The following is a 24,389-nucleotide window of genomic DNA, read 5'->3' as shown; positions in this document are numbered from 1 at the left end:
ACTCAAAAGATGCTTTCTTTAGTCAATCAATCTCAATGTTTAACCTTAAATTTCTTTTGCGCAAATCAAATTTTGCGCAAACTCTACTAAAAAGGAAAATAGAAACGCCGAAAAAAATGGAGAAAAAAAATAATTTTGAAAATCCTTGTAAAGCTACAAACTCCTTCAAGACAGTTTTTCAGTGTGGTTTTGCTTCTCGAAGATGATGCAAGCCCAATTTTTGCATTCCTCGTCACTCTTCATATTCTACAATATAAAATGTCTATCCTTTTCCAATTTGTCATAAAGAAAATTGTGCTAATTATAGGAGAAACATGTAAAAGTCCAAAAAGCCAAAATTTATCTAAATATAAAACTTACTATGTAACTCTTTCCTTTGATTATATAGGAAACTTGGAAATGTCACAAAAGGTTGCATGCTTTAAAAATTACAAGATGATATTTGTTTAGAAATTGAATAAGATTTTTTCATTGAATAGCGGGTATCAAAGGGTGGGCAGCAATTAGTTTTTTATCAACTATCCTAACTGCAATAAACCCACAATGCTCGGATTTCCTTTTTAAAAAAAAACCAGTTTTATTGTCGAGCTAAATTCCAGGACACGTTTTATTGACAAGCCAAACTCTAGGACACTTTTTAATGTCTAGCTAAATTCGAGGACGGTTGTTTTAGTTCCAGCTAAAGTCAAAGACATCACTTAAACTCCAGATAAATTCTTTTCATACCAAAATATACCCTTTTGATGCCTTATAACGGTCGAGGACGGTATTTTAATAGTTCCAGGTCTAGACAAGGGAATTAAGAGGAATGTTTTCCATTCTTCGAATTGGAAACAATTACGCATGTCTCTCACTTACGCATGTCTAATTTGACAATAAGTTAAATTTGAAAACGCGTCCTACGTTTTTGATGATGGATCTGATTATGATCTTGTGTGGTTCACACTGTCATGAGTACTTGAATACTTCGGAACTATCAAGAGAAAATAGTGCCTTCAACGAAATACAAGTCTGTCTATGGATCATACATTACGAGCTAGCGCCCCCTACCAAATTAATTATAATGGCTATTGCGCTAATTTGTGACGTTTTGCTGCCAAGGCATTGTAAAGGATTGTACCAATTTTAATGTTTTATTATATGATAAACTATTAAAATGAGCCTCATAATGGATTAACATGATCGCCATAACTGTGACCATCAACTCAACAGATCAACAGTTTAATGAATCACAAATCAGCGGTCCATTTAATTTATCAACAAGTGGGCTTTTCTTCCTACTTGTTTTTGTTTGCTATTATGAATTGTATATAATAGTATATAACAAATTGTATAATCCTTCCTTTGTTGCCATATCTCACACTATGAAGCCTTATAGTAAGTACCATAAAGTTGCAACACAAGCGAACGTTCGAAAAGCTCGGGCCATGCAAATGGGCAATGTTTTGCTAGTTATCTGTATGTTTTAAATTGGAACTTTGACCTTGAAAAAATAATAATAATAATAATAATAATAATAATAAAATTAATAATAATAATAAAAATAATAATAATAATAATAATAAGAATAATAATAATAATAATAATAATAATAATAATAATAATAATAATAATATTAAATGGTCCACTTTATTTTGAAGTTGCACTGACTCGAAATGCCACGAAATCCGCAAAAATAAAATGCCAACGATCAAATCCATGATGATTATAAGAGAAACAAAAAATTGATGCGACGGTGTAAAGTCACTACAATTAACGGAAATGTAGAAACTGATTCTAACTTGAGGAAATTCGAAATAATTTATGGCTGCTTTTAAACAGCGCATTGAAGGCGTAATGTTTCTGTTTTATACACACACACACACACACACACACACACACACACACACACACACACACACACACACACAAAAATTACGGGACAATCAAGAATTTTAAAAATTGCTTTAAATTTCTATTTTTGTTGAAAAACGGCAAAGAACATCATCCAAGGATTTATGTTTTTTAAACCCCAATTTTACTTTTCACACCAAAATTTTGCGATAGTTCATCTCAAATGCTTTTTCTCATTTCTCATTTCTTTGACAGGTGTAAAAATGGTACCACTAAGTAGCAAAAGAGCAAGAAAAATTGATATAACTCATAAATTGTTTAAATCTTGAAAACAAACGCAACCGAAGTCATTCAAATCATTGGCCACATACTAAAGCGAAAATAAAATGCGCATCATTAACGAAGGCTCTTGTGATCTGCTAATGGACGAAATTATGAGAAAAAGGAGCAAAAATGTCAAAAAAGTTGAGCAAAACTTAAAGTCCCTTTATAATTCAGGGAGCAAATTGAATCCAAATAATTATTGCCAATGAACACTGAATTAAAATACCCACCGCTATTAGACAAAATTTGAAGTAATGAAAAATAGCTATTGAACAGAAGAATAAGCAGTTTAAATGTGAAACGATCAGTCAAATGGCTGCACTTTTAAAAAAGTCTTTCGAATTCAAAAATTAGCCAGACTTTGTAGAAAATTGAAAAAGTGTTCATCGATTTTGTATACTATTTTCTAGGTAACGATCATAATCTGCAATCAGTGCTCGTCTGTTGATTTTATGAAAAGAATTGAATCTATTAATGAATTTGCGAACTGTTCTAGCTTCTCTTGCAAGTTTGTGAGGCTTCGTTCCAAAAAGAAGTTAGCGGTCTGTTATTTCTAATTTTCTATTAAATGATTATTTTAGAATTTGGTACTCTCCTTGTCTATGACATTGTTAACGTTTCCATTTTCTCTCGTTTCATTGATTTAGTCAAAATTTCGAGTATTCCAGTATAAATGGATCGATCGGCAAACGTATTTTAATCTCCCTCTTTAGTATTCAATGAAAAAGTTGTCATAAAGTAATCCTCGTTATTTTTAAAAAATTATGCAAAAATTGTTTATTCATTTTGTTCAATTTTCAAACCCAATGGCCCGAGGATGCATAGTCAAGGAGTCACTACATAACGTACTTTTGATATTTGCAATGAAAAAGTGTGCTTTAATTTTAAAGTATTTAGCATTTACTATTAAATTTGTTCCTGCTTCCTCCGACTATTTTAGATGCCTCATGAAATCTGACTATCTGTCTAATATCCGTCTAGATGTTTTCGTTACATTTTGTCATTATGTCTCAGAGTGCTTTAAGTTCACCCTTTCACTAAAAAATTTTTTTATCCACTGTCAAGGAAAATATTTCGTCAACATTGAGCTACAATACAATGATAAATATACAACAAAATAAAGAATCAGAAATTTTGCGTGAGGATCCTGTAGATGGCGCTCACATAAAACTATCTGTTTCATTACACTTTTTGCAAAATTTGGAAGTAACAATATTGGCTTTATTTATTTTGTTTGAAAAAATAAACTTTTTTGCTATTAAAATCACTTTCAAAGTTTTAACCATTCCACTCCTTTGTCCACGATCAACTTTGGTGTCTATGTCGTGTCCACAAGTTTTTCATAATTTTTCGTCACATCGGTCAGATTTTTAACAAAGGACAATTTGTTAATTTGATCTTTCTAAAGCCCTCATCATTGTTGTTTCCTTGACTGAGTCCGACACACTGCACTTTTCGGTCGAGGTTGTTTGCGTGAGCCTCCAAGATAAGCATTCAAATTCTGGTAATCTTTCATTTACAAAAACCAGTTTGTAAATCAACCTGTGCTTGAAAAAAACGAGCTGTTACGGTTTTGCTTAAAGAACCTGCCTTTTCGATCGAAATTGAGAAATTGCATATAAACGAATCAAACTTTGTGTCTTTTGCATTTCCTGAAAAAAAGCACTGTGTTTTGTCAGATCTTCTGTCTGCATAATCGTGCAAAAAGTAACCAAAAGGCTTAAAAAATGTTTTCTCCCTTTTCTGAGCACTTTTGTAAAAAGAGACATCTTCCGTGATCTGATAGGTACAATACATAACACAAAAGTTCTCATAAGATCTGTCAAATTCGGTAAAGATCTGTAAAATTAGGTTTATTACAATACAAAATACATATAAAAGGATCGTGAAAAGCTATACTATGTCAAAAGTTTCTTGTGAGATCATACATTATAAATGATTTAACTTGAACTGTTAAATAAGATTAATATAAAACCATATAATATACATACTTATCGCAGAAAAAAAATTTCTTAAAAACTTTTGCCGTGATAATTCGTTTTGTTGTGTTAGAATCATATAAATTTTGATGGACCGCTAAGGCATGGCAATGGCCTATGAGGTATGGCCAAATGATGTAATTTTTCAGCAAGCTAATTCATTGAGCTTAGTTGGTGATGCGACTCTTTAAAATGCACGTGAGGCTCATCTAAGCTGTTTTTTGCTTGGAATATTTCGCATTGACATGATCTATCTATCTAAATTTGACTGGTTGTTTCAATGGCATTTTGAGTTGGGTTTTCCTCTGGTTCTTTTTCTATCATAAAGCGTTGTTCTATTCCCAGAGACAGTTTAATTCTTTAATGAGTTTTTTTGCGGGTTTTAAACTAGCTGTGTAATTATTCTTTTTGTTCTTACTCTTACTGTTACCTCATTTCGATGCCTAAAGCACATTTGCCTCAGTATATATACTCAGCAATATCGTTGTTTTCCGCAAACATGCATTAAGATCAGGAAAGTAAGCAAGGGCGAATAAGTCCGACGCGCTCAAATGCTGAAACATAGGCCGGTAGTTTTTGCATTTTACAGTGTGCGCAAACCAGCGACAAGTTTAATTGATTCTAATCCGTTGATCTTGTCACCGACTCTATTCTAGTCCTTCGATTTTGGGGCATTACTCGCCAATTTTTGCATTGCTAATTTCGCTAGAATGCGCATCAGGGGACATAACGAAAAAACTGCAATTTTGTCTGCAACGAAGGAACTGCAATTTGGTCGGGATAGTCCCATTGTCGCTGATCTCAGCAGATTTTGCTAAAACGAGAAAAAAACTTAAATTCTTTTAAGTTTTTAGCCTTCAAACATCCCTGGCAACAATGCATATAAAGAGGGCGTTTTGTTAAAAACTGCTCGCTAATACCTCTTTTGGTGTCTTTGAAAATGTAAATATTTATTTGTTTATTAAACAGCTTGATATGAATGTCTCAATTAAAAAGAATTGCGCTTAACAATGCTCTCTTCCTTCACATTGACTCTTAATATTAATCTAAAAGTTAGCAACGAAAACTAACAGCAATAATTACAAAATATACAATATACAAATTGTATACAAAATATACAAATTGCAAGAGACGATAAAATGATATCTCAAATTTAGAAATAATATGATTTGGAAAATTGAGAATCAAATCTAGTGAGAATTTCGGTCAATTTATCTTAAAAACTCAACAAAAAATTAGTCATTAAGGGAGATTAGAAAAAATCATATTGATTGATTTTGAGGCAACGGCGAGTAAAATTCAATAGTGGTGGTAGTGAGGCTACTGGATTTCCAAATTTCATGAAAGATCCAATTAGTTAGGATTTGACGGTATTGTTGCATCTTATGGTTACATTAACGTCACCGCGCCAGTTCGCCACTTGTTAAAAGTGAGGCAGTCGGTTGGTCAGCAACAGAACTTTGTTCCGATTGATTGCTTTTCCTAAGTTCTGGTACGGCCAGTTTTGTAGTGGATATTTCATTTGTCAGCCCAGTTTGCAGTTGGGACACAGATTGAACAGTCTCTCCCGCTTTTAATCCCACATCTGCCGCAGCTGCAACTGAAACGAAATTGATCAACGAGAGAGTGGCGGTTCATTAGGAAGACAGGTACAAATTTTATCGGGAAAGGAGTCACATATATTTATTGTTCCCAACCAATTTAGTGGGGGGGGGGGGGGCATTATAGGTTTTTTGTTCAGTCAATTTTGGTCAATCGACATATTCATCGTAGAGAGTTATGATTGCTATCATTAGAAAGCCCGTACAATTCATTTTTTTTTTAATTTCGTTTTTCTTGGCAGTTATCCAGGTTCAAGTTTTTGTGAACATTGGAATGATATCCGTTATTTTTTCGTCTTAATTTGCCACAGTTTTTCGTTTAATTTGCCACAGTTTTTGCCACAAACTGTTAAATTTTTTGACACCAGTGAAGGGATGTTCACTCTTTTTTTCTGACAATTTTAGCTTAAAAGTTGATGATTTTAACAAAAGTTAGCTTTTTTCATCAGAAATTTCATCAAATGTTTCTTCGGCCTATTGTCGAATTTGCGGGAGGTACAGATCTCAAACTGCTGACAAACGTTTGAATCAACTCAAAAGGTGAGTGGTTTTACTTCCGCTTCTTTTAAGAGTGTTTTGGAATAAAATAAAAAAGTTGCCAATAACTTATAGCAATCATTATACAAAAAGATTCTTTTATTTTCGATATATTGAAATATCTTTGTTAGAGTATCTATTTTGGTTAAAATTGGGGCAATTACGTGTTATTATTGAACGCGTCGCATTATCAAGTCAGTTTTGGTCTCTTCGTAGTTTTGACAATAAAGAAATTGATTCTACTGAGGCAACGTGTTATATAAAAACTCATATAGCAATTTTCTGTTTTTCTATTTTTATTACAGACCAGAAACATTTTCTCTCAAAACTCGATTACTGACCACTTACGTTTTCTCAAAAAGGCCCCATAATCATTTATTATGTTTTCAAAGAGAGAGAGAGAGAGAAAGAGCGAGAGCGAAAGCGAGAGAGAGAGAGAGAGAGAGAGAGAGAGAGAGAGAGAGAGTTTTGTGGTTTATATGGCTTCAACAAAGTTTGTTCGTTCATTTCGATCTAGTTGACAATATCTTAGTCGTTGGATATTTCAAGGGCAGAAAAAGGTGGCTAGTGGATACTAGCAACTTAAGGTGTGGATTTTAGCAACAAATTATTATCATAATGTTCACACTAGCCCCATAAAACGGGCATCGTGAAATACCGATGAAAACGTCTTCAATTTTGAAGCAGATTTGAAATATTTTCGCTTATCGTAACTAGTATTCACACACGATTACCACTCTAACCTTAAAACATGGAAACGAATGACCCTAGGCTAATTTAGTTCAAATTTGCTTAAGCTCGCCTTTCCCACGGATATAGTATCTAATTACCGAATTGAAAGAAAACCTAACTGGTGATTAATTTGAGAAAGTTTCTTCTCAATATTAATTGTGGGTTAGAAAGATGATTAGTGATTTTGAATTTATCAATAGCACTTTTCACAAAAATAATCATGTCTGAATTTAGTTGCAAATAATTACTAATAAACCTCAGTCAATAAAGTTTTAGGTTGGTTGCATATCCAAAAAGACTTTGCGACAAAATACAAAATTTATTAAAATTTGCGTTTCCTGCGTTAGTCATTAACTTTTTTCAAGTCGTTTACGGTTCATAATGATCCTAATAAGTGCTGTAAACAGTTTTTTAAATGGAAAAATTTATCAGATAAACCATATTACAAATTTTTTTTTGAAGAAATATGTTCAAAAGGCCATGAAAACAGATTTAGCCATTATGCCACACGCCCCATATGTTTAAAAAAAAATTAGAAGAACCTGAAGTTGAAAATTTTTTCCTTTTTTCGAATGATCTTCAAAAAAAAACAATTTTCTGAATAACCATTATCTTAAACTACTAATCTCCTCGGCTCCCGAGCGAGGCAAAATTGAAGCTCTTTATTGTTTCTAGTTCTTATCTAACGTTCTCACCATCACTGACTCTAATTGCTGTCAAGAAATATCAGCGATTTCTCTTGTTTTGTTCCTCCCGTTACTTCCTTTGATTTCCCATCACTTAGCCTCACCATTGAGCGACATTGTGGTCTCTCTGGTGAAGTGTATTTGAATCAGTTTGATGGTTTCAATTGATATTTCTTTTTTTCATTAACTCCAACACCAGCTGCTTTAAAAAAAATAAGTGATTTTTTTTTGGTTTTGCCCTCTGTTTTGTTTGTGTTTGTGTTTCAATCACTTAGTAATGTATTTTTACCTCTCAAACTATAAAAGACAAATTTTGATGATATCAGTTTTTTGTCAGTAAATGTGTTTCAAAAATGTAACTTTTTGTTGGACTTTTACCGTGCTTTTTGCCATTACTCTTATTCTCTTCTCTTAATGGTCTCTTTGGCTCCTCAACTGTTCAATAGTTTGGGTTCTTATCTAACCACTAAACAACTTCGACATAAAAATTTTTCAAAAATTTTCAGTTATTTTTTGTTTTGCCTCTTTTCTGTCGTTTTAGTTTTAATATAAATTAGTGTCATTTATGAAAAGTCTACTTGGCTTCCTTATGAGGAGTAGAAGTTTAAAACTTTCAAATAATTTTCAATGTCTTCAACAATTCGCCACCACTTGAATTTAAAAATTTTTCATTTTTTAGTTTTCACTCGTTCGTGCTATTTTTGGTTTTGCTTTTGCTCACTCACAGTAATGGTCTGATCAAATACAAATAAAAATTTATCTTAGTATCTCGTTGTACGTACTAGTTTTACTCACTTGAGACAATTAGTATTCACAAATGTGCATTTTTAAAGTTTTGGTGATTCTTGTTAATTACGTTCGTTTCTGGTGTTCTAACATCTGTATCAACACTTTACATTGGCTTTGAAAAACAAAAGAGATTTTTAATACTGATCCAGTTTGTGGCCACTATTTCTCTTACATCTAAATCAATCTTCTTCAAATAACTATTAGCCAAATTCCAGAATATTGAGGTTACTTTTATTAAGACTGCAGGCTCGTGAAGCCATCGCAGCACTGTACAGAAAAAATTTTTAAGATAAATTACAAGTATTTTATTAATTCCAGTCATCTATGTTTGTGAAAACGATGACACCTTGAAAGGAAATGAAACGTTTTGGGTGAAAAATGTGTACTTTTGTTTGAAATACTATAAAAATCAATCGAATTCTGGTCCACTGAAATATATGTACAAGAAATAGCTTCTGTGACATCTTCAACTTTGTTAATTGCGCCAAAAAAATAATTTTATGTTTCACTCTATAACTCTAATTAACACGAGCAGTTTTACAACGTTGATTTCTAAGTCCAAAGTAAAAATTAAAGATTTCCTCGAAACAGTTGCATTATTTACTTTGAAAGAAATTTTAAGCTAATTGAAGCTCACAAAAGTTGGCTTGTTCCTTCTTTCTACGCGTCTTTTTTTCCTAAATATTAAATACCTTTTAAAATCTATTTATCTTTATTTTAATTCCTTCATTCAGTGAAGAGAGAGAGAGAGAGAGAGAGAGAGAGAGAGAGGAGAGAGACAGAGAAGGTTTTGTGATATAATTGGCAGCAAAAGACAATTCAAGATCGGTGGCAAGTTATTTGAAAACTTGGGGTTTTTCTTAAAATAGGTCGCTACAAATATTTTGGAATATGATTTTAGAATAAATTTTGGAATGTCAAATTATCATAACGCCACCCTGTAACAATCCCGTGATTTTTAAAACTTTATTTCGAGGCCGAGGCTAAATTTTAGGTTAGTAAATTTTACACATGGATTATCATTTGCAGTTGTTGGAACAGTATGTGCAAACGCACATTACAGATTCTTTTTGTTCATTTACATTTTCAAGGCCATATTAAGACTTCATTTTACTGACTTCTAAAGATGAACATTGTGTTTATTTTGATAACATCCTGGAAACTTTTATACGCATATCTGCTAAAAAAAACAACTTAGTTATCTTTTGTGTATTTGAATAACTAATAATATGGAAATTTGCATATTCGTTCAAAACAGGTTTAGAACCAGGGTCATTACCAGTGTCTGTGATTTGATTAGTTCTAGAGCGCTTTTAATACTTTTCAAAAGTGCTTACCTTTACTTCTGGCAACTTCGAATGCCGACAATGAGTTGTTTCGCGCCTTAAATTCTTTCAGAGAGGCATTCACTTGATTAAGCATCACCCCCATCTGATTTGACAAAATTTTTAGCTCGGCTGAAACCCAAAAAACGGCATCGTTTGAGTTCAGACTAATACTTCATCAATTAAAAACTTAGAGTTGAAGCGGTAAAATGCATGCGAGCAGATAAAGAGATGCATTAGGAGTTTTCTTTTTTTTTTGGGGGGGGGGCTGGATTGTGTCAGAGTTGACGTCACGAAAGTGGGGGTGTAAAAAGTAGGAGTGGGTCAAGCATGCGGTTGGTTAGAAGGTGTGAAATTAGAAAATCTATTATGTTTCGTCCCCCGTGTTTTTATACCCCCTCGCTTACTTATTGTGTTGATATACAGCACGCTACTGAGTAAAAATAGCTCAAGCGCACAAAAAATAATGTATAGATAAATTTACCTGAACAGTGTGCAGGTAAGGTCTTGTGCATTTAAATTTTACCTGCACAATATTCCCCGAAATTGGTTACCTGCACATTATTCAGGTGAATTAGCTGCAATTTTTGTGATTTTAATGCATAAATTTGAAGCAAAATTTTTTCTAGGAAAACTGAGTTTGAAAATAGTATTTCGTAGCTTGTCTTTTCAGACAGAAAATGTGATTCCTGAAGCTTCCCTATAATTTCTCCAAAGCTGGGAAGAAGTGAACCGTAAATTTAAAAGTTTTATCATGAAACTAAATTTATATCACTTTTAAGATTTCCTAAAATGCTCTGGGACTTTTCTTTGAATTTTCTTTTTCAAATAAAGTAAAAAGTACTGGTGAACAATAGTACATAATTTTTCAAATTTTCTTGACTAAACTGAAAAAAATTGTTCATGCACTGTGCAAAAATACCTACATCATGAAACGCAAAGTCCGTGAGTGCCAAGCTTCCAGTGCTCCAACAATAGTTTTGCTTCGGCAAATAAAAGGTTTTGAAATTAATGCCTACCACCAAAATTTATTACCTGCACGTTTTTTAGTGTGCAGCTGGGGGCGTACAAATTATATGCCCGCAAAGCTTGGGGCAGAATAGATCCAAATTGGGAAGAGGGAGTGAGGTGGCTCAAACCGCCAAAACTGTCCTTCACACCCTTAATTTATGTCTTCTAAGCAGCTTCGGTGACATGTGCGCTTAGAGACTAGTAGAGAGCTACTCTGCAACTTATTGCTCTATAGCTTTTTAACAGTTTATACCGTTTTGAGAACGACGAGTCAAAACCGTCAGACGAAAAACTGGCCCAGCAAAAAATATTAAAATGACCGCAGAGCTATTATGATTGCAATAATGAGAGCAATTAAAAAATCGACCATGTGTTGAGCAACTCCATAGTCTTTTTTCATGAACTCAAGAAATGTGCGCAAAGATGTAAAAAAATACACCTTCATTTTATCAACTCTAGTCTGCGTCAATTTTATCCCAACAATTAATATGATTGGGCCGAAAGTGAACATGAATCAGGCTTTTTTAAAAAGAACGGGAGATACCTAGTTCTAAGTACCCTAGTCGATTCAGGATGTTAATCTTGCAAGAATCTTGCAAGAGGATGTTAATCTTGAAAGCGTCTTGCAAGATTTTGCAAGATTAACAACCTCTTGCAATATCTTGCAAGATTAGCATACTCTTGCATGATCTTGCAAAATTAATAGTATTTTTGCAAGAATCTTGGAAGATCTTGCAAGATTAACGTCTTATCTCGAGTAGGGTATGTATAGAAACGTTTTGGTAACTTTCTCTTGGAACAATAAAATTACTGGAATTCGCTTTGTTTCAACTGCATGTATGTAAATACATGTAAGTTGCATGTACTGAAAATTAAAGTTAAGCCAGACAACAAAAGCAGTTTTGTACATTTTTATGCCTTGACTTTTACATGACTTGCTTGGCACTAAAGTCAGGAATTTTTGACTGCCCGGACCACTATAACATAGCATATCGGCACGTATACATGATTAATCCAATAACAAAAGTCTACTTTTTGTTGAATCATTTCTTCGCACAATTGTTCACAACCAAAAAGAAGACCTGGTTTCTACCATGAAAAAACACTGAACATTCTTTTGGCGCAATTATTGAACAGCAGCATGAGCCATCAAAATAAAAATGACCTTCAAAAATTATTAAACTTGATAATATTTGAAATTTCTAGATAAAGGTCTATAGATGTTATGTTAGCTATCATTTGGTATTAATCGAAATGTTTGCACAGTGTACATGTTGTGTAGCTAGGAGCCATTAGATACTGTTATAAGGAGTATGGTATTAACCATTGGAAACTGTGATGGGAAACTATTATATAGCATGCGAAACTGTTGTAAAGGGAATTGGCTCTCAAATCGATTGAAAAGTAATTGACTATAATTATTAATCTTTAGCTGTTCAAGTGTTGCAGGGTCGTAAGTTCGGCAAAATTTAAAAGTTAGCTGAGCTCTCTTAGAGAGCGAGTCAACAAGGAAACTATCACTGATTGAAGACTTAGAAAGCTCCATAGTAGATTGAATATAGTTTATCACTAAACCTTTGATCAATAAAAGTAACAGTCCTTTATACGACCTACCGGCTAAAAAACTCGAAGAGTTTGTTAGTCAATTGGAACGATCAGAGTGGAAAACCAGGCCCGCGTGAAACATGAAGTGAAGATCAGGTTCGGGGGAGGCTTTTGAGCAGCCTTATACTATATTTGTTTGATTTCGCTGACAGTTAATCTTTACTTTTCATCTAAAATCATTAATATTTGTTAATATAATACTAAGCATTAATTTCCTTTGTTGACCATTAGAACATTGATTTGCAGCCATAAGAACATACTTTGATTTCTCTTTCTAAACGTTGTGAGCTGATGCAAACCGGAAATATGAATAGATGAAATAACTACAGATGGGAAACCAAACAATTTAGACATATTTTTAAAAAACAATGGAATAGTACCTGGAGTGGAGCCAGCATTTATAACCATGGTCCATGATCTTTGGTTCATTTGCAAAATGATAAAAGATGGATATATTTTCCGTGAATTATCACATATAGTTTTCCTCAAACATTGATGACAGAAATATTTACTTTAACGAGAACTGGCTACAAGTAGGGTAGAGCTAGAACTTCGAAGATTCGAAGTTTGGATCGAAGATTCAAGTACATACCTCTTATGCAATACCTGTTTGAGATGTAATCCGGAATCGGCCAGTCTATAAGTATTATATCAGCTCAAATATAGATTTGTTCGTAATGGATTGTTTTATTGACAATTTCGCGGTTAAATTTCTTACATTTTTTGTTGTCAACCTCTCGAAGATCTAATAGCGGTTTCTAATACAAGATATTTCTACCCATGAGCCGCATAAAATGCACGAAAATATTAACTAGCCTTTGATGGAATCGTTCTCATGTTTAAGAGAATCAATGACTTGTCTCTTCATTGTTTCTATTCGATTTGGCAACTCCTTTATATCAGCTGAAACAAGAAGAGCTACTGTGACTTTCGTTAAATGAATACATAATGCGGTTGCGGAAATAAACCCCCACGGAAATAAACCCCCACGGAAATAAACCCCCACTTTTCTATTAAAGGGCTGCGCATTTAGCGCGTTTGGCCATGCCTTGCGGGCCATGGCCATGTCTCAGTGGCCCGTGGGACTTGATATAAAACTATCACAACCGAAAAATTTATCACGACCGAAATTCAATTTGAAAATGGGGTTTATTTCCGCGGGTTTTTGTTTCCGTGGGGGTTTATTTCCTAGACCATACATAACCCGGGTCGCCCATCATACAACATTCCTTGATTTCATACAAGGTCATATATGATCCCCGGTAATCATACAAGGTCATATATGATTTGTATGATTTCCCCGTAATTATACAAGTTTCATACAAAAAATAAAAACAGTTGTAAACCACTCTAATCGTAACAGCTATAAAGCTCATTCGGTAAGAAATACATCAGACTAACCCAACGAAGAGTTTTTGAGATTCATTTTTCCCGTTAATCATACAAGGTCATATATGATTTGTATGATTTTCCGGTAATCATGCAAGTTTCATACAAAAAAAATAGTTGTAAATGGGTTAACGACTCCAATCGTAACAGGTATAACGCTCTCTTAGTTAAAAAACATACCAGAGTCAACCAAACGATGAGTTCTTGATTTTCATTTTTCCCCGTAATCATACAAAGTCATATATGATTTGAAAGTTTTCCTAGCACGACGGTGAAAACCTAGCTGAACTTGCTTAGCATTCTCTAGTCATACAAGGACTAACAACTACTTCCTTGTCGCATTGGAACCTTTATGATATCTTTGATTTCTTACAAGGATCATATATGATTTCCTGGTTTTCATACAAGAACCATGTGTTTTCTGGCTCTGATATTTCTACATAAATTGCGTTTCCGCGGTTTTTGAGGTAATGTGAGAGGTTGTTCAAGGTTTAAATCTTTAATTTCCCATAAGGATCATTAATGATTTCCTCGATTTCATGCAAGGATCATATATGATTTCCTCGGTTTCATGCAAGGATCATAAATGATTTCCTAGGTTTCATCAAAGAATCATATATGATTTCCTAGGTTTCATCAAAGAATCATATATGATTTCCTCGGTTTCATGCAAGGATCATATATGATTTCCTTGGTTCCTTGCAAGGATCTTATATGATTTCCTTGGTTCCATGCAAGGATCGTACTAGGAAATACGTTATGATTTGTATGACATCATATATGATCCTTGTATGGAACCAGGGAATGTATAACAAAAAAACATATCAGTTTTTCCAATTACAAATCCCAACTCTGTTGATTAAATTGAAATTGTTCATTGTTCGATTATGTTCTTTAGCTAACTTCCAAAACTGTTTTCTTTTCAAACACTTCAGCACATAAATGGATTATTTTTAGCGTATAGATTAAATATAATGATAGTTGTCACTAAAATTATAGTGGCCACTATCATTAATTTATGAGCTTAATTTAAAACATTTTGCGCTTAAGTGTTTGAAAATGAAAACAGTTTTGGAAGTTTTGGAGACTTTGTATCAGAATTTTTAATTTATAACTACCAGACTGCTTTATCACATTTTTAGCTCGTTCTTTCAAAACGATAGGATCAATGAAGTAAATAGTTTATAAGAGAAGGAAATTGCCGTTGGCTTAAGTCAAGTTTTGCTTCGAGACGTTTCATTTTTTGAAATCTAATGGTTATCAGAGATGGTTGACCAAAGGCAATTGTTTTTTCCTATCAACTATTTACTTCATTGAACTAACCAGTTTGAAGAAAAAGAGCCACAAGTGAAAAGAAGTCTGGTCATTTTCTGGTAAAAATTCTGTTCCAAAATTCCTCTAAGTTAAGCAATTGGCAAATTATTCTCATCTTACTGAGGGACATCATTTCTCTTGAAACGACACGGGTTAGTGTAAACAACATTAAATATTGGACTCGGTAACTAAGACTAATAAGAAAAGCAAATCATTTACCGCGTACCCAAAAACGTCTTATCGATTAGTTTATCCCGTTTTTAGTTTTGATCTCGTTTTTTGATACAGATCTATTTAATTTTACATTGCACTCCTCGGCAGCTGCTGTTGAAATGAGCGTTGAGCCAAATTCCCAAAAATAAAACTAGACTAGAAAATTAAAAAGGGCGGCAAAATTAGGTAAAGAACCGAAACAAACTTTTGACTGACGACGAAAGACAACAATTATGAGTCAACCATAAAGCGCTCACAAACGTCTCTATTTATGAAGAGAAAATGAAAACCTGCGAAATATTCTGTCAAGTTTTTCAGCCAAAACGGTGTATAAACCATCAAATTGTAATCAGTTGTTTGTCATGAAAATCTTTGCCCAAATGGAGTATTCAAATTCCAAAGGAATCGAACAGAACAAAACAAAAATTGGCTAAAATGGTCTATAGACACGCAAAACAGCAACGAAACTAACATAAAACTCATAATAATTACAAATAAATGTCCAAGAAACACCATCAAAACCAAGCCTATAACCGTTACTATAGCCAACTCACTCAATTAGCCAAGATAATGCTTGCTTACAAAAATTTTGTTTGCACCTCAATTTTTGCATTCTTGAAAATAGATCTATGATAAATAAAGCTGCTCCTTTCTTGCTGCACTCTCAAATTTTATTCAACATTTTTTTTCAACACATTTATTCAACTTCGAGCCATAAAAAATAACAAACAAAAAACAAACTAAACAAAAACTTGTTAGAAAAACAAGAAAATATTTTATTTAGTTCATTATCATAAGGCCACCTAATTAATTTGATTGTTTCCTTCTGGTAACTCCAGGTAATTTAATTATTTTCAGAACTTTCCTAGATAATGTTAACTAGTTGTCAATACGATTTGGATTAAAAGATAACTTAAGCCACCATAAACACTTATTGACACCCAAACCCAGAGACTGAATACTTGTTATGCACAACTAGTGAAAAAAAATGGTCAAAAAGATTCCCAAGCATCAAAAATGTCATGAACAAAAACTCCACATCTCAGCAGAAATTCTCTCCCAGTGACACCTGAGTGATTGCAAAAGATCAAATAAATCTCTCTTCGAGTCTTAAAAACAAGCAAAGAATTTTAAGAAATTAAATATCCTGCAAGTTTTTTGCTACATTGGGATCACTGACAAGTTTTTATACATTTCACATATTTGAGTAGGTAAGATAAAATACAAGTTCGTTGATTTGAGAAAATAAACAAGGAAGCTCGTTAATGTGCGTCCGCACATGATGTTCCGACCCGCGCTCGTCTAGTTTTTGGACATAACTGTCAACCAAAAGAAGAAATAATCAAAAATAGATCTTTGAAAAAAATCGTCACACAAACTAGTAAATGAAATACAAAATGCCATGCCTCAATACAGCGATCACGAGCACTCACGCCATTGAGAATACGGGAGAAAAAAATAAACAACAAAATAAGCAAAACAAAACATTTTTTACGATAAAAATTCAACATCTAAACTTAAAAGCACCTAGTAACCAGATCAAAATACAACCAGAGGAAAACATAACTACACAAACTTACTTTTTCAATACAACGAAGCAGTTCGGACTTTATATTAATTAGACTAGGTAACAGGTTGACTAAAAGAGGCGAAATTCAAAAATCAACCAATATTTTTTAAACCAAAACATTTACAAACGTCTCAACAACTAATAGCTTTTACCGAAACAAATTCTTGATAAATTTAACAAAAAATCAGTACAAAACCAAAAAAGTAAGTACTAGAAAGTCTCTCTTTGGTTAGCTTAGGCCCCAGAAACGGACTAAAGAGGAAGAGAATTTCAAGTATTACAAGCAATTTGCGAAAACAAATTATTGAAGCCATTAAAATCTTTCGCTGTTATCTTAATTTTATGTTTTTTATTTCAAATTTTAATTAAACTATTTCAATTGAAACCATACTAAAAGACTAAGTATGTTCATTTGGGTCTCATTTGAAAATCATTGGGATCATTTATTATATAACAACAAGAACTAAAAGGTTTGAAAAAACGATTGAGAACAAATAATATCATAAACTTTAAGGTTATTTGCTAAAAACTTCTGTATTGAGTAAATTCACTCATTCAACACTCAGTTAAAAATTTGTGAGACCTCTCAGCTCTCTACGACTACATAATGAATAAAAACAGGCAAAAACAGCAGGGAAAAGTTTTTCAAACCAAGAAATTTTTGAGAAAACCCATAGTATCAAAGTCACTAAATGCAATAGCTTTCGACAAGTCAAACAAAAATTGCTTAAAATAAGTTATGCTTCGATGAGAAGGCAATATTCTGCAACTTTCCTAAAGCGTCAATACTTCCCCACAATAATTCATTTGACTATGAAAACGACAACAAATACATGAAAAAACCAAAAGAATCAGTAGAAAAGCGCGAGAAGACAATGTCGAAGCCATTAAAACCAAACGCTTTTCTCTGCAAATTAATTTGTGATCTATTGAAAGTCTTCTCTAAGCCAATGGGAACTGGTAAAAATAGGATAATGAGATAACAATTTTAAGAGATCCAAATTATGAAAAAAAAACAAAAAAAACTGAAAAAAATTATGAACATTTGTGTCATCCAAGTCACAAAACAATAGTTAGAAGATAAAAGAGCTAACCAGATTACTTTTGGTTGCAGTGGAAAGAAAAGGAGTCCTGTCACTAGTTATTACTCAATATTTTTTTTCGAAAAATTAAATTTAAAGGCGTAACAGCCATTAGTTGTCCACTCATATAACCACATAGGTTCGCTTACTGCTCTTTATGAGGCCTATTGCACTTTTAAACAACGATTTTATGTCATAGAACAACAAAATTTAATTAAAATCTTAAAAAAAAATAAAAATTTCAATAAAAATTACGAAATCTCAGCGTCGCAGCCATAACAAAACGAGCGATATCTTAAAAACGAACTATTTGTTCATTGGGCATCATTTTACTGTAAATGATGTTTTTCATGAACAGGACTTGGATTTGAAAAGTGACTAGTCTCTATGTGACTTGAAGACAAATAACAAAAAAAATATATATGAATTGGTTTTTAAAAATTCAATTCTCAAATAGAAATAGAATTTTTTTATAGTAAACTTCTCTATGAGACGAAAACTATCTTTTTTATGGCCTTTCATCTGTTAGAAACCCAAAACTGTTTCATTTGTAGCACAAAATGTAAATTTGAATTGACATTTTTCATAGAAAAAAATCCTAACTTGAACAAAAAAGTGAACAAAATCTTGCCAAATATCACGTGTTCACACAAAACTTTAAACCTCAATAACTCCTCAAAAAAAACACGAAATTTAAAAATTAATTCAGAACACTACAAAGAATGAGTTTTTTAATGATGCCACTCACATTTCTATACGATGAATATATCGATCGGCCAAAATTGTCTGAGAAAAAAAACCCATTGGAGTATATAGTTCCTCCCCCCACAAGTGGGGTCGGAAAAAACAGAAACATGCGAAAAAACGTTAACAGAAAACACTAGAGGTATTTGCTTTTTTGTACATCGGAAGTGAAAGTGAACTTTGGCTGAGTCCGAATGTTGATTTTATATTAAGGCGCACATTTAACAAAAGAGCGTCTTGAAGCAATATCTGCAAAAACAACCCCTTTTCATAGAAAATATAAAAGTTTCAAGTTGACAAAAAATTGATAAATTTTTTCAAGTAACAAAACCATTGGGAATCTAATAGCCTTGAACAATGAATTGGTGTAACATTCAAAGAACATATCACAAAAATGCTGAAACTATTTTTTTGGAAATTCGTAGTTTCTATCTTGCGCTTCAATTTGAACACGATGGTCTGAATTCTTTTGCGCGAGTAATTTTCAAAATAGTTGTTAATTTTCAAAATACATTTTGGAAAAATACTTTTAAAAAACATTTAATCAACAGCGTTTTGAGTTTTAAATTATATACAAAAAACCCCTATTTTAACCGTTTAGTGGGTTGCTGCAAACAAGAATGAGGAATTTGGCGACTTTTAATCCCATTATTTTTCTTTCCAGTTTTTGACTAGCACAAAAATTTCAATTCTGGCATTAGGATTGGTTTTTTTCCTCCAAAAATAAGGCATAAGGCATTTAAAACTTGAAATTTTCAGGGCAACATTTTTTAAATCAGTTGCTAGTGTAATTCATCAATCCTTTTGTTCTCAGTATTTTTTTTGCTCAGAATCAGAAAGATATTCCTCGATTGATGTGTCTTTAGCCATTTGTCGGCAAACGGACCCCCTATGGTCGTTATTTGTTTGTGATCCACTAACCTGCGACATGGCCAATAAAATTGATCGTAGACATTAAAATAGACAATAGAATTTTAATGACGAAAAACATTTTCATCATTTCGCCAGTAAGTTGCCAATTATGTATCACTAAATCTAGCCGAAACATTTTTCTGAAGTTGTAAGCGAAAAAAACTTGCCTGTAACTCTTTTTATTTTCTTTTCCATCCAATGAGATTGATCATTTTCTGCGTCCTCTTCCATTTCCTTCGCCCTAAAAATTTGAAAAATTATCGTGCAAGTGGCAGTCGTTATTGTCGAAAATTTCGGTTTAAATCAGAGTTTGTAACGAACCCCATTTTTGTTCTCAGAAGTGTTTGAGGAAGTGGATCTTTTCCGTGTGTCCCTACCCCCCCCCCCCCCCAGCTAAGTGGGCGCATATTATTTGCACCCCCCCCCCCAAACGCACGTGCCATATTTTTACATGATGATTTACATTGTAATGGCATGTGCTCTGTAACTGGGGGGCGCATAACGTGCTGGGGGGACAAACGGAAAAGATCCGAGGAAACATATGATAAAAAATCCGTATTCTCCAAAAACGAATGAAAACCCTTAAAATCCTACATTTTGGACACGTTTGCTTTATTTGTTCAGAAGAGTCCATTTCTGATCTGAAAACATTTTATGCAAATAAACTCCATTTGCCGAATTCCACTAGCAATTTTACACAAGGAAATTTAATTAGAGTCACACGATCTCTGTCAGTGTAATCCGTAATAATAAAAGAAAAATCCACCGTATACGCAACACAAAAATTATATAATTGGAGCTCTTATTTCATGTAAATGACGTCCATAGTTAGAGTCCTTCAAGTTTTTCAAAATTTGATTGCAGCAAAAGTGAAAAAAAACTGCCAGACGGAAATCTCCGGATCAGTACAGAATCAAAAATTCACCTTTTAAATGTTCTGTCCAGTAACACAAAACATATTAGTGCAATGAAAGCATCCAGTTTTAGTCTCCCGTCTCCAATACGCCTGTCGAATACTCTGCACTAACAAATAATGATGACTAACAAAAGTTCTTTTCAAAAGTTGAAAATCTGTTCGGAGATAACGTTTTTGCAGTTATTTTTTTGTGAACTTAAAATTGCGCCATTCAGCAGATTACCCTTGCATCAGTCAATATTCAATAGCTCCAATATCGAATCGTTCAGCATTCTTGTTTTAGCCCACTTGTTTTGTTCAGAACACCAATAAAAATCTACGCGAAAACAATGACAATTTTTTTGATTTTTTTGTTAACGACTTCAAAACTAAACAGAAAACAGAAAATCTGCCAAGTTTCAGTAATCATCAAGTTTTAAACGATAAATTTTGGTTTTCAGCTAGCTTAGTAACATCAATACCAAAACTAGGCTGGGCTTTGATGCAATCAGTGGTAAGTATTGTCACTGTATTTCGTACAAAGCTTCTCTTAATTCGGAACTTTGTTCCTCGGAGAAAAAATTCTGTGAAAATCAAAGTCCATTCTATTTTTGGCCTATCAGAGTTAAGCTAGACTGTACAATCAATCTGACAATTAAGGAAACAAGACAAGGTACCAAGCAACTTACCGCTCAGGATTTCTGTTCAATGCGCACTGTATGTCTTCCCAATAAAAGTAAATTTTTTCCAGATCTTTGTTAGTGCTGCATATTTTTTGGTCCTTTTATGCTGGTAGTCAATTGGTTTTACGGGTAAAATTAGCATTTCATTTTGCTGCAGACAAGAATGGTGAAAGAATGTCAACTATTTAGTTTAACCGCAAAATTCTGTTCAACTGCAGCAATATTTGTCCCGTTAATACTGAAGTTGATGCTTAGTTTTCCTCTCCATGCGAAAAGTTGCATGACTGCATTGACACAGCTATCTGCGTCCAAATTGGACATCATTTTTATATGCAAAATTCCATGGTTATACATGTAAACAGAAATCCAAATCGTTGCTCACTCCTTCGCCAAATCGCCACAATCAGAGGGCAAAGTAGTCCATTTCAACGTTATTGAAGCTTGCAAACGGATACGTCGGGCAATACTAGTGTTATCACATGTGCTCTCCCATTTCTGCAGGTATCATACTAGATTTTGGTTGATCGTGGGGATTTCTATGCCTGTTATTCACAACTTCCGCCAAACATTGCATTTTAATTGTTCCATGAATCAATTTTGATTGCTCTTGTGTTCGTTTTGCAAAAAAATGTTCTAGCTTTGTTATGTTTCCAATGAAGCAAGACTGGATGTTTTGAATTGAAGTTCAATTGTTTTTTGCCTATTCTGACATGCGCGCGAGAATATTTCTTGAGGAAGGAATGGTGAGCACTGTATCAACTTCCTGCTTTTTGGGTTTTCTTTTTCAGCGTTGAAAGACTTCATCTCTTCAGCAAACTGTTCTTGTTGTTGTAACTTGAAGATGAACGCTTGTGCTTTTGCTCTTTCTTCAAAAAATTGGTTTAAGTAACTTCATTCTGTGTTTGTTCACTGTACGCATGCCACTGTCTCTCAATTGTGTAGAACAACTGCTGAATATTCTGTACCAACAAATGAAATCGACGCTAGCCAATGGTAATGTATCTTATGCAAACTTGTGATTCTCTTCTCAAATCAGTTATTAAGTAAAAATTTCAGCTCAGGGGTAGTTTTTGTGCGATATTTAGTGATACTCAATATAGTGACAGGCATGAACAAATCGTGTTGGCTCGGTAGAATGTAGCATGTAAATTTTGATTGTCCTGCCATTCAAATCCTACTATAAAAAAGCCTTGAGCTCTTTCTGTTAATCATGCTGGCCTTGTTTTGTATCTTAAAACATCGTTTCAGGTTGGTAGTAGAGAAGCGAGCTTCGCTGATGATATTTTGTTTACTCTGTCGTTCCTTTGAAATTTCGACGTTCGAGCCAAACGTGGCAGCCATCGATTGTCTCCGTAACTCAACCAACTCTACTTCTAACTCCAATTTTAGTCATGAACATCGGAACTGACTAGAATCAACGGTATTGCTTTCAATGTCCGTCCAACGATACATATTGCACCTGAAAAATCATCAACGAAAGTGATCGCTTTCCGCAGCACGGCATACATTATTTTCCTAAATCTTCTAATCAATGATTTCCATGCTCCTCGACAGTCGGGTGCTACGTGTGAGTTGAAGCTGCTTTTCATTCCCGGTTGTATTTGGTGTTTTTCGTCACTTTTCTGTTTCATGTCCCAAAGTACACTGCAAAAACACGTACTCTACTGATCTATAATTCTTACGTATTCAGTGGCTCCAATTTGATTGCTTTTCATAACTCAACTGCGTGATGTTACCATTGTAACAAGATGGCATGCTTTGCGTTGAAGTTCAAATGATATGTACATAATCTGTATTTTTGAAGAATCTACTATTTTGCTTGTTTCAGCTACAATTGGAAGTTATGTTTTGGACTTTAAAAACTCTTATTCTTCATCCAACTCCAATTTCTCGGCCCATTGTCGTCAACTCTTAGTCCAGATTCTTTTCCAAATGAACGGAGGAAAAAACCCAAAAATGTCAAATACTGATCAAAATGGTGAAAGAATACCCTTGGCGTTATGGGTGTTTCTACTGTCCAACTTTGTCCAAGTACTAAAGATCCCTCCGTGTTGTGATCAACGTCAACTTGTTTCCTACTGTTTACTGATTTCGAGACCTATCATACTGCATTGAAAATTGCATTGTTGTTGCTTATCATTTTTCTCGGCACAAACTTAAGTCATGAGATGAGGTCGCAACTGTTTGAAGAATCCTATTACTCCTCCTGGGCTCGATTTGTTGAATTTGTCCGAATAAAGTTGTTTTGTCTTAACTCCAATTTGATACAATTCTTCAATATTGAGTCTAACTCATTTAAGAGCACAATTTGCACAAGTTCGAGAATTTTTAGCTCCAAACACGTGACCATGATGTTCTTTTACTCGAAAAAGTTCGCGATTTCTTACCCTTCAAAGAGAACTCAAACAACTTCTATCCTTGCAGAAAAATCGATTCGACGTCAACTGTCTGGGGTATTGGTTCTCCACAAACTCCGAAAACGTTCCAATCAACTCATGTAATCGATCAGATCTTGTTAGTAGTTTTTACTTTAGATATATTTCCTATACTTCTCGGATACATATCTCATATCGGATGTTGCATTGCAAGCAAATCGGACCTTGCGTGGTGTGTTCAATTTTACCACTGGATGTTTTTGCAAATACCATTATTTCCCAAACATGCTTTTCATATCGGACCGTCAATAATCGTTAATAATCTATAAGACTCCTCTTCCCATGACAGCTACTTGACTGTTACGAACACCACTTCCCGGGACTGTTACAAAGTCTCCAGGATTGGGACCATTTTGAATCCAGATCAAGGTTCTGCGGCTGCCCATCGATAATCACATGCGGCTGTCCAGTTTTCCTCTACCGAATCACCAAGCAGCCGCATAAAATTGACCTGAATATTCCATTCCAGATACTGATGGCTTTCTTTTGCCTGCCTGTAGAGTTCTCAGATAACTCATTTACTCTGAAGATTTCAATCGAGTTTGTTCAACCTCAACTTCACTATATTAGTGGTACCCGATTATTCACTGAGATATTGTAAACCATTACAAGAGTAGTTTCCCAATCTTCAATGCTCAATGAACGCTTGCGTAAATTCTGATATCGTCAGAAGTGACCATAGCCCTACGGTTCGGGGGTTGCCCCAAAGTTGTCTCCTCATCGATCGGGC

The 24,389-nt window shown here is 33.9% G+C and overlaps 1 protein-coding gene across 1 annotated transcript in view; it reads right to left on the bottom strand.

The window, feature by feature from the left end:
- Nucleotides 1-5,126: 5,126 nt before the first annotated feature.
- Nucleotides 5,127-24,389, bottom strand: part of LOC142338073 (transient receptor potential cation channel subfamily M member 8-like) — a 69,960-nt gene continuing 50,697 nt past the window's right edge. The window contains exons 13-16 of the mRNA XM_075387705.1: nucleotides 19,814-19,887; nucleotides 13,239-13,325; nucleotides 9,819-9,938; nucleotides 5,127-5,736 (exon numbers count right to left, since the gene is read on the bottom strand). Of these exons, the coding sequence (XP_075243820.1) occupies nucleotides 5,537-5,736; nucleotides 9,819-9,938; nucleotides 13,239-13,325; nucleotides 19,814-19,887 (481 nt within the window). The 3' untranslated portion in view covers nucleotides 5,127-5,536. The remainder of the gene's footprint in view (nucleotides 5,737-9,818; nucleotides 9,939-13,238; nucleotides 13,326-19,813; nucleotides 19,888-24,389) is intronic.

The sequence above is a fragment of the Convolutriloba macropyga genome, chromosome 4 (assembly GCF_964194025.1).
Source record: "Convolutriloba macropyga chromosome 4, txConMacr16.3, whole genome shotgun sequence".
Taxonomy (NCBI): domain Eukaryota; kingdom Metazoa; phylum Xenacoelomorpha; order Acoela; family Convolutidae; genus Convolutriloba; species Convolutriloba macropyga.
The sequence above is the reverse complement of the archived record's forward strand: the minus strand, read 5'-3'. Positions and strand labels throughout refer to the sequence as shown.